Below are 12442 nucleotides of genomic sequence, written 5' to 3'. Positions count from 1 at the left end.
CACACAGTGGCACAAACACACACACAGTGGCACACACAGTGGCACACACACACAAATGCACACACATACAAATGCACACACATACACTCGCAGGAACACAAACACACACATGTCGAACACTTACACTTCACACTTGCACACATCTACATATCTACATTTTAAATAAGTTCAATATACACCTGTAGGTATGCAGTACGATCTGCTGGTGTCTACCTTGTGGATCATGGTGGATAGGCCTGAAGAGTTATAACTTCTATATGAACGCTTAGTCCTCTCATGGGCTCACAGTTGTTTTGTATTATACACAGTATGCTAGGGGTTGTATAAGGGTTATGACTATTTGGTAACGATTTACTTTGACTACATATCCATAAATACATATCCATAACTCATTCATTACACATCTATAAGCATTTCATGAACATGTTATAACAGGTCCCAACCGCATTATTAAAGGTTAATTAAATATATCCGTAGCATATCTGTAGAGCATTCATGTCATGCTATAGAAGAGCTCATATTTAGGTATTTTAATAGATGCGTCATTACAATGAAAGCGTAGTGTCATCATTATGGCTGTTCTCAAAAGTGTGCTTCTGCCATACCAGTGATAGTGAATTAGCCTAAAGGCCAAGCCACGTTTTGGAAATGCTGCGGATACAGTGGGGGAAAAAAGTATTTAGTCAGCCACCAATTGTGCAAGTTCTCCCACTTAAAAAGATGAGAGAGGCCTGTAATTTTCATCATAGGTACACGTCAACTATGACAGACAAAATGAGAAAAAAAAAAGCCAGAAGATCACATTGTAGGATTTTTTATGAATTTATTTGCAAATTATGGTGGAAAATAAGTATTCGGTCAATAACAAAAGTTTCTCAATACTGTTATATACCCTTTGTTGGCAATGACACAGGTCAAACGTTTTCTGTAAGTCTTCACAAGGTTTTCACACACTGTTGCTGGTATTTTGGCCCATTCCTCCATGCAGATCTCCTCTAGAGCAGTGATGTTTTGGGGCTGTCGCTGGGCAACACGGACTTTCAACTCCCTCCAAAGATTTTCTATGGGGTTGAGATCTGGAGACTGGCTAGGCCACTCCAGGACCTTGAAATGCTTCTTACGAAGCCACTCCTTCATTGCCCGGGCGGTGTGTTTGGGATCATTGTCATGCTGAAAGACCCAGCCACGTTTCATCTTCAATGCCCTTGCTGATGGAAGGAGGTTTTCACTCAAAATCTCACGATACATGGCCCCATTCATTCTTTCCTTTACACGGATCAGTCGTCCTGGTCCCTTTGCAGAAAAACAGCCCCAAAGCATGATGTTTCCACCCCCATACTTCACAGTAGGTATGGTGTTCTTTGGATGCAACTCAGCATTCTTTGTCCTCCAAACACGACGAGTTGCGTTTTTACCAAAAAAGTTCTATTTTGGTTTCATCTGACCATATGACATTCTCCCAATCCTCTTCTGGATCATCCAAATGCACTCTAGCAAACTTCAGACGGGCCTGGACATGTACTGGCTTAAGCAGGGGGACACGTCTGGCACTGCAGGATTTGAGTCCCTGGAGGCGTAGTGTGTTACTGATGGTAGGCTTTGTTACTTTGGTCCCAGCTCTCTGCAGGTCATTCACTAGGTCCCCCCGTGTGGTTCTGGGATTTTTGCTCACCGTTCTTGTGATCATTTTGAGCCCACGGGGTGAGATCTTGCGTGGAGCCCCAGATCGAGGGAGATTATCAATGGTATTGTATGTCTTCCATTTCCTAATAATTGCTCCCACAGTTGATTTCTTCAAACCAAGCTGCTTACCTATTGCAGATTCAGTCTTCCCAGCCTGGTGCAGGTCTACAATTTTGTTTCTGGTGTCCTTTGACAGCTCTTTGGTCTTGGCCATAGTGGAGTTTGGAGTGTGACTGTTTGAGGTTGTGGACAGGTGTCTTTTATACTGATAACAAGTTCAAACAGGTGCCATTAATACAGGTAACGAGTGGAGGACAGAGGAGCCTCTTAAAGAAGAAGTTACAGGTCTGTGAGAGCCAGAAATCTTGCTTGTTTGTAGGTGACCAAATACTTATTTTCCACCATAATTTGCAAATAAATTCATTAAAAATCCTACAATGTGATTTTCTGGATTTTTTTCCTCATTTTGTCTGTCATAGTTGACGTGTACCTATGATGAAAATTACAGGCCTCTCTCATCTTTTTAAGTGGGAGAACTTGCACAATTGGTGGCTGACTAAATACTTTTTAACCCCTCTGTAAATAGACTGTACTAGCCCCATTTCCCCACTGTCCGGTATAGGCCTGTGACCTTCTTCTTGTTCTTCTTCTTCTTCTTCTTGTTCTTCCTCACTGAGGTTAATGGTGCATGAAGATCCCCACAGGGTTGAATCGTCAGGGTACATTTTATGGATCAAATCGTGTAGTTGAGGTTCATATCGTAACTCATTAACAGCCCTCCTCCATATCAAAATTAGCCCTAAGTTGGTCGTACTGGTCTATAACGCACACATGAAGGTTCTATGTATGAATTCTATGCAGTCAAAGCAAAGTCAAATATATTTTCCCATTCATAAAGCATTTATAGCTAAGCACTTCATGGTAATTAACTGTGCAGTTTGACATTCTGATCTATAACACCAACATTAAAAGTCTATGTATGAATTCTATGCAGTCAATGCATGGTCATTTCTATTTTCCCATTCATAAATTAGCCTAGTGGTTAAGAGCATTGGGCCAGTAACCGAAAGGTCGCTGGTTTGAATCCCCGAGCCGACTAGGTAAAAAATCTATCTGCACCCGTCATTCTGGATAAGAGCGTCTGCTAAATGACTCAAATGTAAAAATGTAAATGTAATATATAAAAAATAATACAGACACAACACAGAATGTTAAAGGTAATATGAAGATTTTATTTATAATTTCCACATATAACTCAGAAAACAATTGCTGAAGACATCGCTGAAGAATTCTACTATTGACATTTTTCAGTGACACATTTTTTATGACTAGTCTTTGCACTGGACTAAATCTCGCTCCCCCATCCCTCTCACTATAACCCATATGAATTAGGACGGTGTCGTGGCCTTTCTGGTTAAATATGCCTCTGTGTTCCCCTCAGCTGGCATCAATCAGCGCTGCGTTTGGTCCCACACAATGCAGCCCTTGACTGGGAACCTCCATTTGACTCGGCTTGGCTGGGCGGCGCTTTTTATCAATACACACCAATCTTTACTAGCAAATTCACCCCTTTGAACGTCAGTTTCCTCTAGAGGTTTTCTTTGGGAGGGGGGTTGAGACGTTTGTTTAACGTTTGGCTGAGTGACATGGTTGCCGGGGAGACGGAAGTGGAGGGGGGACTCTGGCGGGTTAATGGTTATGGGGGGGGTGGTGTTTGGCTTACGGTGCCGCAGTACTACCTGTGAGGTGTGTGCGTGCTGCGCAGGAGGCTGCTGAGGGAGAACGGCTCATAATAATGGCTGGAATGGAGTGAATGGACATGGATACCGTATGTTGGATGTGTTTCGATACCAGTTCATTAATTCCGTTCCAGCCATTACTATGAGCCCATCCTCCTCAATTAAGGTGCCACGTGTGGTGTGCAGATAAACAGTTGTGTGCTGTCTGACTCTCCGTATTGTACTACTCTCCCACTAGCTAGTTTACATGCACCACTATAGGGCTAGTTGTAGTTTCCCTCTAGATTACAGTGTGTTCATGAATGGAGGTGCTCTCCCATGATGAAACTGAAAACGGAGTTGACCCCAACTCTTACCTGTACTCTCCCATTAGTCACACATCCACAGACAGGATATCCTCACTCTTTCCTTTCTCCTGTCCTCCTCTTGACTTCCCCCTCATCTCTTATTTCTCTCCCTTTGACGTGCCTTCTCTTGTTCTGTTCATCTTCATCCGTCTTCTTCTGTCATCGCTCGTTCATGTTGTCCCCCTCATCCATCCCAAAAATGGAGGTATTGACCTCCTGTTCAGGTTCAACTCTCAGACCACACCTAGAGACGGTACAGAGCCACCTCCTCCATGCTCACATGACTTACGGAGTTGACTTCTAGAGAGTGTTACTGATGACTAAGAGAACGTCTTGTATGGCTCTAGGAGAGGGATTAACATGAATGACTTGGATGAGTCCCTGTATTGATCCTGAAGCCTTGTTTCCATTGGCACTTTAAATCAGGGCCCCATTCAAGCACTTATCATTTTAGTGGACAACACCGATATAATGGAAACACAATTCGAGTTGTGCCCACCAAGGCCAGCACGACCTGGCTTGACTTGACTTGGCCCTAAATGCCAATGGAAACGAGGCTTGAGTGAATACTTATTTATGTAATAAGCCGAGTTAATAAATTGACTGAGTTAATAGCTTGTGAACCATGTTTTCCAGGCTTCCTCACAAGCCATGGGAGTGTGTCAACAGGAGACTAATAGCTTGTATAAAGTACCTTTGCGTTACAGAGTTGACACTTGATTCAGAATTGCTTAGATAAGTTGCTTCTGGTGAATAACAACAGGCACTGATTCTCTCTCTCCGTCAGGTGATAGCGTTGGCAGATGCAGCGGAGGAGAACCAGGCATGTCTGAATCAGGCGTTTGTTCGCTTGCGCAGTGCCACCCACCTCCTCATCCTCCTGGTCTCCCTGTGGCTGGGCCTCAACACAGAGCAGAACGCCATCCTGGAGGCTACACTGCTACCCCTGTTACAGGACACACCACAACTGGTGAGAGCACACACACACACACACACACACACACACACACACACACACACACACACACACTGCTACCCCTGCTACAGGACACACCACAACTGGTGGGAGCACAAACACTCATGTATGCACACACACACACACACACACACACATTGCTTTCTCTCTCTTTCCCCATCCGTCTCCTGGCTGCTTGACCCAGGTCTCCCCCTCTGACCCTGGAGAATAAACACAAAATACCTCAGTGATCCACTCTGAAGCCCCTGAGTGGTTCTGCTACCACACACACTCTCCCAGGTGCCACTGAATATACTCCTGGCAGCTCCACAGCGTATGAGGATGGTGTTACTGACCTGTGTGTGGAGACAAGTTATATCTAGACAGAGTGAATGTAATCGGGATAGAGGGGAGGTGACGAATAGGCCTGATTCCAAACCATAATGTACTCCCTTCCCTCACAGATATACAGGGAGTAATGATGTTTCCTACAACAGGCCTTCAATAGACTAGTGAAGTTTCTGATAGTGTAGCTTTGAACTATCCTCCAGGGAAGAAGGACTGGAGCCTGTATTCAGCCCTGATGTCCCTTTGGTCAAGGAAGGCTATGGCAGTGAGAATGCGGTAGAGGGGGTGAGGGGGACATTTTCTGAGAGGGCTAGGCTTGTTGTGTGTGTGTCACAGGGGAGTTGTTCTGTTAGTAATTTAGACTGTCACATAAACACGTGTGTTGAGAGAAGCCCTCCATGAGTCAACGTGATACGACGACAGATTTCTGCCCCCATAGAGACCGAAAGTGTGTGTGTGTGCTCTCACCAGTTATGGTGTGTCCTGTAGCAGTGTGTTTGTGTGTGTTTAAGAGAGACTGACATAAACAGTAGTTCCATAGCCCCGCTGTCTGTCTGTGTTTCCACTGTGATTAAACACATGACATCTCATCATCACACAAGTTAGAGGTCTATCTATATACAGTCCTCTCTATTTATCCAATTTCACACCAAATACCCCCACTGCCCCTTTAAGAGAGGTATAGGGACAGGTGGCTAACACACACACACACACACATTGACATCTGCGAACTCAACCTCACTGTGATAGACACCCCCTTACACACATACAAACACACACACACACTTTCTCTTTCATCTCCACACACACACAGTAAACACGCCCGAAAGGACACATCCGAGCAGACATCCACTCAGCTGGGCCATAAATAGCCTGCACCTGAATGGGCTGATGAAGCCCCAGAGAGATGGAGTCACTGAGAGTGAGAGTGTATTTCGGTGTGTTTGTTGTTGTGGTTGCTCTTGTGAATGGGATTAAGTTAATGAAAGGTAATTAGGGTCAGGCCTGCTGCATTAGCCCATACGTGTGGAGAGATGGGCTATTTTAGAAAGCGCTACTCACACTGGACAGAAATAAAGATAACGTACTGTACGGAAAAGATGGGGGCTAATAGGAGCATCTGACACATGCACATAAGGTTGCATACGTGATAGATTTATGAGTGTGTAAGATATTGTCTTTGGCCCCTTGTCTCACCTCTTTGACCTCTTTAGAATCTTTTCACTCAGGTGAGGTCGTCACAGGTGAACGAGATTCCCTTTCCCCACGGACGCTCCCAGGACTGGAATTCCAATTGGGATAAGTCCTTGGAATTCTGTGGATTGGAATAAGGCTTCTGTGAAGGATTGGGGGGAGTGGTAGAATGGATTAGAGAAAAGAGAACAGAATTAGGTGGGAATGAGAAACGTTGGCGAGAGAAAGAGGCTCTAGATAATGACCTGTGCCACTGGCCATGGGCTGATTAAACAAGGGAAGGGAGGAGGGGGATGGAAGATAGAAGAGAAGAGCTGCAAAGGAGAGCTCTGCTGTACTCCCTGTTCACCCATGACTGCATGGCTTTGCACGACTTCAACTCCATCATCAAGTTTGCTAACGACACCACGGTTGTAGGCCTGATAACCAACAACTACGAGTCAACCTACAGGGAGGAGGTAAGTGAACTGGCATTGTGGTGCCAGGACAAGAACCTCTCCCTCAACGTCAGCAAAACAAAAGAGTTGATTGTTCACTTCAGGAAGCAGAGGAGGGAACATGCCCTGATCCACATCAACAGGACTGCAGTAGAGAGAGTCAGCGGTTTGAAGTTCCTCGGGGTGGTTGAGGGGCAGCTCTCAAGGGGAACTGTGGGGGGATCTTGGATGGTTGGTGGCCTGGTGGTTGGGAGCTTGGGACGGTGGCCAAGAGGTTGCTGGTTCGGGTCCCCGAATTGACTGGGTGGGGACTTCTGTCGTGCACTTGGGCGGGGCGCCTGACCCAGGTTGCTCCTGTGGGTCGCTCTGGATGGGAGTGTCTGCTGGATGACTGAATGTAATGTAATGTTCAGCGGCTTCACTGCAGATAGATTGTATGTTTTAAAATAAAAGGTTCCTCTGGGTCCACATCACAGAGGACTTGACATGGACCAACACCACCACCACTCTTGTCTAGAGGGCGCAACAGCGTCTCTACTTACTGAGGCGGCTGTTGAAATTTGGCATGCCACCCCGGGTCCTCTCCAAATACTACTGCTGCACCATCGAGAGCATCCTGACCGTTATTTACTATTGCTAATTCTGCCCAATTTAAACACCTGCCCTCCAATCCCACCTTTCTCTGATACATTTTATTATTTTCTACTGAGTCATTTACGTATTCTTTTCTTTTCTTATTTCTTATTGTTGTTGTATTGTCGAGAAGGAACCTGAAAGTAAGCATTACTTTGGGAAACCTAGTCAGTTGCACAACTGAATGCAGTCAACTGAAATGTGTTTTCCACATTTTAACACAAAGAGTTGCGGGGGCTGCCTTAATCGATGTCCACGGTACCCGGGGAGCAGTTGTTCTGCAGAACAGCAGATTTTTCCACCTTGCCGGCTTGGGGATTTGAACCAGTGACTTTTCAGTCACTGGCCCAATGCTCTTAACTGCTAGGCTACCTGCCGCAGTATACTATGTGTATCCTGTACATACGACTAATAAACTTGAAACTTGAGAGAGAAGTTTCTCTCTTGTCGTCTCTTATTCTTCATGACCACTGATCCACATCCATAGCCTCTCTTTGCCGCAGTAAAACAGGAGGGAAAAAGGTAAGGAGGAGAAAAGAGAAGGGGGAGAAGAGAGGAGGAGGAGGGTCACAGGAAACTCATCTCTCTGGTAATTGACGGGGCGCTCGTTTAGCTTGGCCCGACCGTTAGATTGGTGCGGCCAACCAGAACGCCCTCCTCCTCCTTCTCCCGCTCTTTTTTCTCCCACTTGTTCTCGCTCTCCGTTTCCCTCCCTCGCTTTCCGCTCGGCTGTGAATAGAGCTGCTGACTCTTAATGTCTCCGTTCTATTCCTGCACCCGTCTTCCCTGAAGTTTACATTACTAGAAACTAGTACTAGAAACCTCTCTACCTCTTGCCTTTTCCTCCTCCCCCACACTTCCCTCTCTCCATGTGTCAACCTAGCTGTCTCTCTCTCTCTTTCATTTCTTCTTCTCTCGATTGAAATTCAAAGGAGTTGGATTGTCAGGACGAGTACAATGTTAATTTGATTGTGGCAGTAATGAATTGCAAAATGCACACAAAGGGGAGCTAACTACTCATACAATGAAAAAGGATGAGATACAGTTTGCTTTTACATCAGGTCAAATGTGCAACTACTAAAGTACTAAATTATATCAAATATCTGCCTGTGACAATAAATATATTGGCTTAGGCATATTTATTGATTTAGTCAGGGGATTTGATTCTATAGAGATGATTTTACTTTGCTTGGCTCACAGCATGATATTGTATTTCCAGTCTCTTCTCTTGCCTGGTCTTCAAATGACTTTTCCAGTCAATTTGAGAATGTCAACTCTGAAGGATTACTGTCTGAACCTTTGTCAGTCCCTATGGGAGTCCCTCAGGGCTCTATATTAGGCCCCATTCTGTTCTCCATAGTCACAAGTTATGTTGCAATCGCATCTGGGATTTCCCCAATGTGTTTTACATTGTAAGAGGGGAAGTGACCTCATCCAACACCACCACAATTGTAGTACAGCAGCTATTTATTACCGGACAAGAAGACTTCTCCAATTTCCCCCCAGCCTCTTGTTCTCCTGACCTTCACTTTCTCTTAATCACAAAGAAAGATGTCCCTCACACAGACACGGCCAAGGTCGTCCTCAGCATTTAGGATGTCGGTTATCACTCTACCATATGATTTGTCACTTGGGCCCAGTTCCAAACCTATCCCTGTGATCTTCACTGCCCTTCATTGTTGGGCCCAGAAATTGAGAAGCCTAGTGGTTAAGAACGTTGGGCCAGTAACTGAAAGGTCGCTGGTTTCGAATCCCCAAGCCAACTAGGTGGAAAATCTGTGCCCTTGAGCAAGGCACTTCATCCTAATTGCTCCTGTAAGTCGCTCTGGATAAGAGCGTCTGGTAAATTATTCCAATGTAAATCCTAATATTGTTGGTGGTTATTGTGTGAGGTGAGATCTATGTTCTTCTTTCTTCTTCCTCTATACTCTCCCTTTCTCTTTCTCCCCCCCTTATATTTCTCTCCATTTCATTCTCCTTTTGCTTTTCTCTCTCTCTCTCTCTCTCTCTCTCTCTCTCTCTCTCTCTCTCTCTCTCTCCCCCCCTCTCTCTCTCTTTATCCTCCCTCCCTCCCTGAGTAATGTCACGTCTCTTCCCTGTCATCATCATTACGTGGCTGATTACCTGTCATTAGGGCTCATTAGAGGCCTATCAGCATGGCGGCAGGGGGACAGCCAGGGACGGACTCAGCCCCACACCCTGGCCACCTGTCGACACCCCCACGGCCCAACTCGGCCCGCCTGGACTATCTTAGATTGTGTGTGGGGGGGTTGGGAGGTACGAGGGATGTGTCTGTGTGTGTGTGAGAGATGGCCAGACAAGATATTTTTCTCTTTCTCCGGGAGAGGCAATTGGATTGAATGATAATTGGTGCTGTTTCAAGTCTGAAGGATTCACATTATTGGCTCGTCTGCGGAGTGAAATTTGTATCTGCTCTCTGTGTGTCTGCAGAATGTGCTCGTCTGTGTGGAAACAGTATACGGTTTTGTGTGTGTGTGTGTGGCTGGTGCACGTACATACAGCCACACAATACCACATGCTGATGCCGGTGTGTTTGTGGAGATACCTGTGTTTGGTGATTGTGCGTGTGTTTCTCACACATGGAAGAGATCAGGCAGTGTTTAGGCTAGACTGGGACTGAACAGACTGATACAGTAGTAGCTAGATAAACAGACTGTCTCGGCCTGTAAATAAATACTACAGTAGTACATGGTAGTACATCATCCTGGACACATGGGGCACTATGCATTCATGGACATATTATTTGGTTGTGATGACTTCCAGACAGTGTGCATTTCAACAGTCTGAAGTCGCTTCCTCTCGTTGTATGGTTTCTTCCTCTTTCCTTACAATCTGATCTGAATCTCATTTATACATACACACCGGTCAAAAGTTTTAGAACACCTACTCATTCAAGGATTTTTCTTAATTTTTTACAATTTTCTACATTGTAGAATAATAGTGAAGACATCAAAACTATGAAATAACACATGGAATCATGTAGTAACTAAAAAAGTGTTAAACAAATCAATATATTTTATATTTGAGATTCTTCAAATAGCCACCCTTTGTGCTTTGATGACAGCTTTGCACTCTTGGCATTCTCTCAACCAGCTTCATGAGGTAGTCACCTGGAATGCATTTCAATTAACAGGTGTGCCTTTTTAAAGGTTAATTTGTGGAATTTCTTTCCTTCTTAATGCGTTTGAGCCAATTGTGTTTTGACAAGGTAGGGGGTATACAGAAGATAGCCCTATTTGGTAAAAGACCAAGTCCATATTATGGCAAGAACAGCTCAAATAAGCAAAGAGAAACGACAGTCCATCATTACTTTCAGACATCAAGGTCAGTCAATACGGAACATTTCAAGAACGTTGAAAGTTTCTTCAAGTGCAGTCGCAAAAACCATCAAGCGCTGTGATGAAACTGGCTCTCATGAGGACCGCCACAGGAATGGGAGACCCAGAGTTGGCTCTGCTGCAGAGGATAAGTTTGCAGCCCAAATACATTTTCAAGTAAGTAAGTTCAAGTAACAGACACATCTCAACATCAACTGTTCAGAGGAGACTTTGTGACTCAGGCCTTCATGGCCGAATTGCTAGAAAGAAACCACTACTAAAGGACACCAATAAGAAGAAGAGACTTGCTTGGGCCAAGAAACACGAGCAATGGACATTAGACCGGTGTAAATTTGTCCTTGGGTCTAGAGTCCAAATTGGAGATTTTTGGTTCCAACCGCTGTGTCTTTGTGAGATGCGGTGTGGGTGAACGGATGACCTCCGCATGTGTGGTTCCCACCGTAAAGCATGGAGGAGGAGGTGTTATGGTGTTTTGCTGGTGACACTGTCTGTGATTTATTTAGAATTCAAGGCACACTTAACCAGCATGGCTACCACAGCATTCTGCAGCGATACACAGTCCCACTAAGTCCAAACCAGATAGGATGATCATTTGTTTTTCAACAGGACAATGACCCGACACACCTCCAGGCTGTGTAAGGGCTATTTTACCAAGAAGGAGAGTGATGGAGTGCTGCATCAGATGACCTGGCCTCTCAAATATAACACTTTTTTGGTTACTACTTGATTCCATATGTGTTATTTCATAGTTTTAATGTCTTCACTATTATTCTACAATGTACAAAATAGTAAAAATAAAGAAAAACCCTTCTAAAACTTTTGACCGGTAGTGTATATGGACCACATGCCCGGCTTCTCTCTCTCTCTCTCTTTCTCTTTCTATTGTTCTCTGCCTTCTTTCCCCATTTCCTACTTTGCTCCCCCCCCTCCCCCCCATATTATATGCTTGAATAACAGAATACCTGCCTCTGTCTCTCTCTCTCTCAGGGTTGGGAGGAGAGTGTGGACGCGGCAGTGTCTCACCTCCTAAGGACCTGTCTGTCCCGCAGCCCTAAGGACCAGGCCCTGTCTCTGTCCACCTCCCAGCTCAGCATGCCCAAAGACACGGTCCGCCTGAAGAAGCACATCACCGTGCTGTGTGACCGCCTGGGCAAGGGGGGACGGCTGTCTCTGGCCTCCGAGGCCAACGTACCCATACCAGTCATGATGCCAGGTGAGAGAGGGGGAAGAGTGTTTGTGTGTGTCTCTCGCTCTCTCCTCTTCTCTCTGTCTCTCTGTCTCTCTGTCTCTTTGTGTGTGTGTGTGTTTGTGTGTGAGAAAAAGCAGTTTCTCTTCATTAGTGTTCAGTATAGCCTGTAATGTAGCCGTTAACCCCTTCCTCTGAGAGTGCCTAATAAATCCTGTCACACTGAGGTGTGTGTGTGCACGCTCTGTTGTTCCAGTGTTAACCCCTGGCTGTGAGAATGCCTAGTAAACACTAGTCCCCTGGTAAAGGTGTTATGGTTGGAGAGAAGAGCACATGTCTCAATCATAGCCCTGTTTATGACCTTCACACACTCTCAGGCCTACAGTGGTGTGTGTGCGCGCCCATCCACCACTCCCATGGGTCATTGAGTTCGAACAAAAATGTGTGTGTCTGCACACCCTTCATTTAGTCTGTCCTTCATTAAGCAGGCCAAATACCTTTTTTACCCCCACTTATTTTTTGCTTTGACCTCCCTCCTCTCTCTCTTCCTCCCTCTTTCTT

At 45.3% G+C, this 12442-nt stretch overlaps 1 protein-coding gene across 1 annotated transcript in view; it reads left to right on the top strand.

Moving 5' to 3' along the window:
• LOC123491688 (protein PTHB1-like) overlaps window positions 1-12442 on the top strand; it is a 131498-nt gene that overhangs the window by 29788 nt on the left and 89268 nt on the right. The window contains exons 5-6 of the mRNA XM_045223339.1: window positions 4557-4739; window positions 11683-11908. Coding sequence (XP_045079274.1) covers window positions 4557-4739; window positions 11683-11908 — 409 coding nt within the window. The remainder of the gene's footprint in view (window positions 1-4556; window positions 4740-11682; window positions 11909-12442) is intronic.

The sequence above is a fragment of the Coregonus clupeaformis genome, chromosome 10 (assembly GCF_020615455.1).
Source record: "Coregonus clupeaformis isolate EN_2021a chromosome 10, ASM2061545v1, whole genome shotgun sequence".
Taxonomy (NCBI): Eukaryota; Metazoa; Chordata; class Actinopteri; order Salmoniformes; family Salmonidae; genus Coregonus; species Coregonus clupeaformis.
Note: the sequence above shows the minus strand (reverse complement) of the source record. Positions and strands in the feature narration are given on the sequence as shown.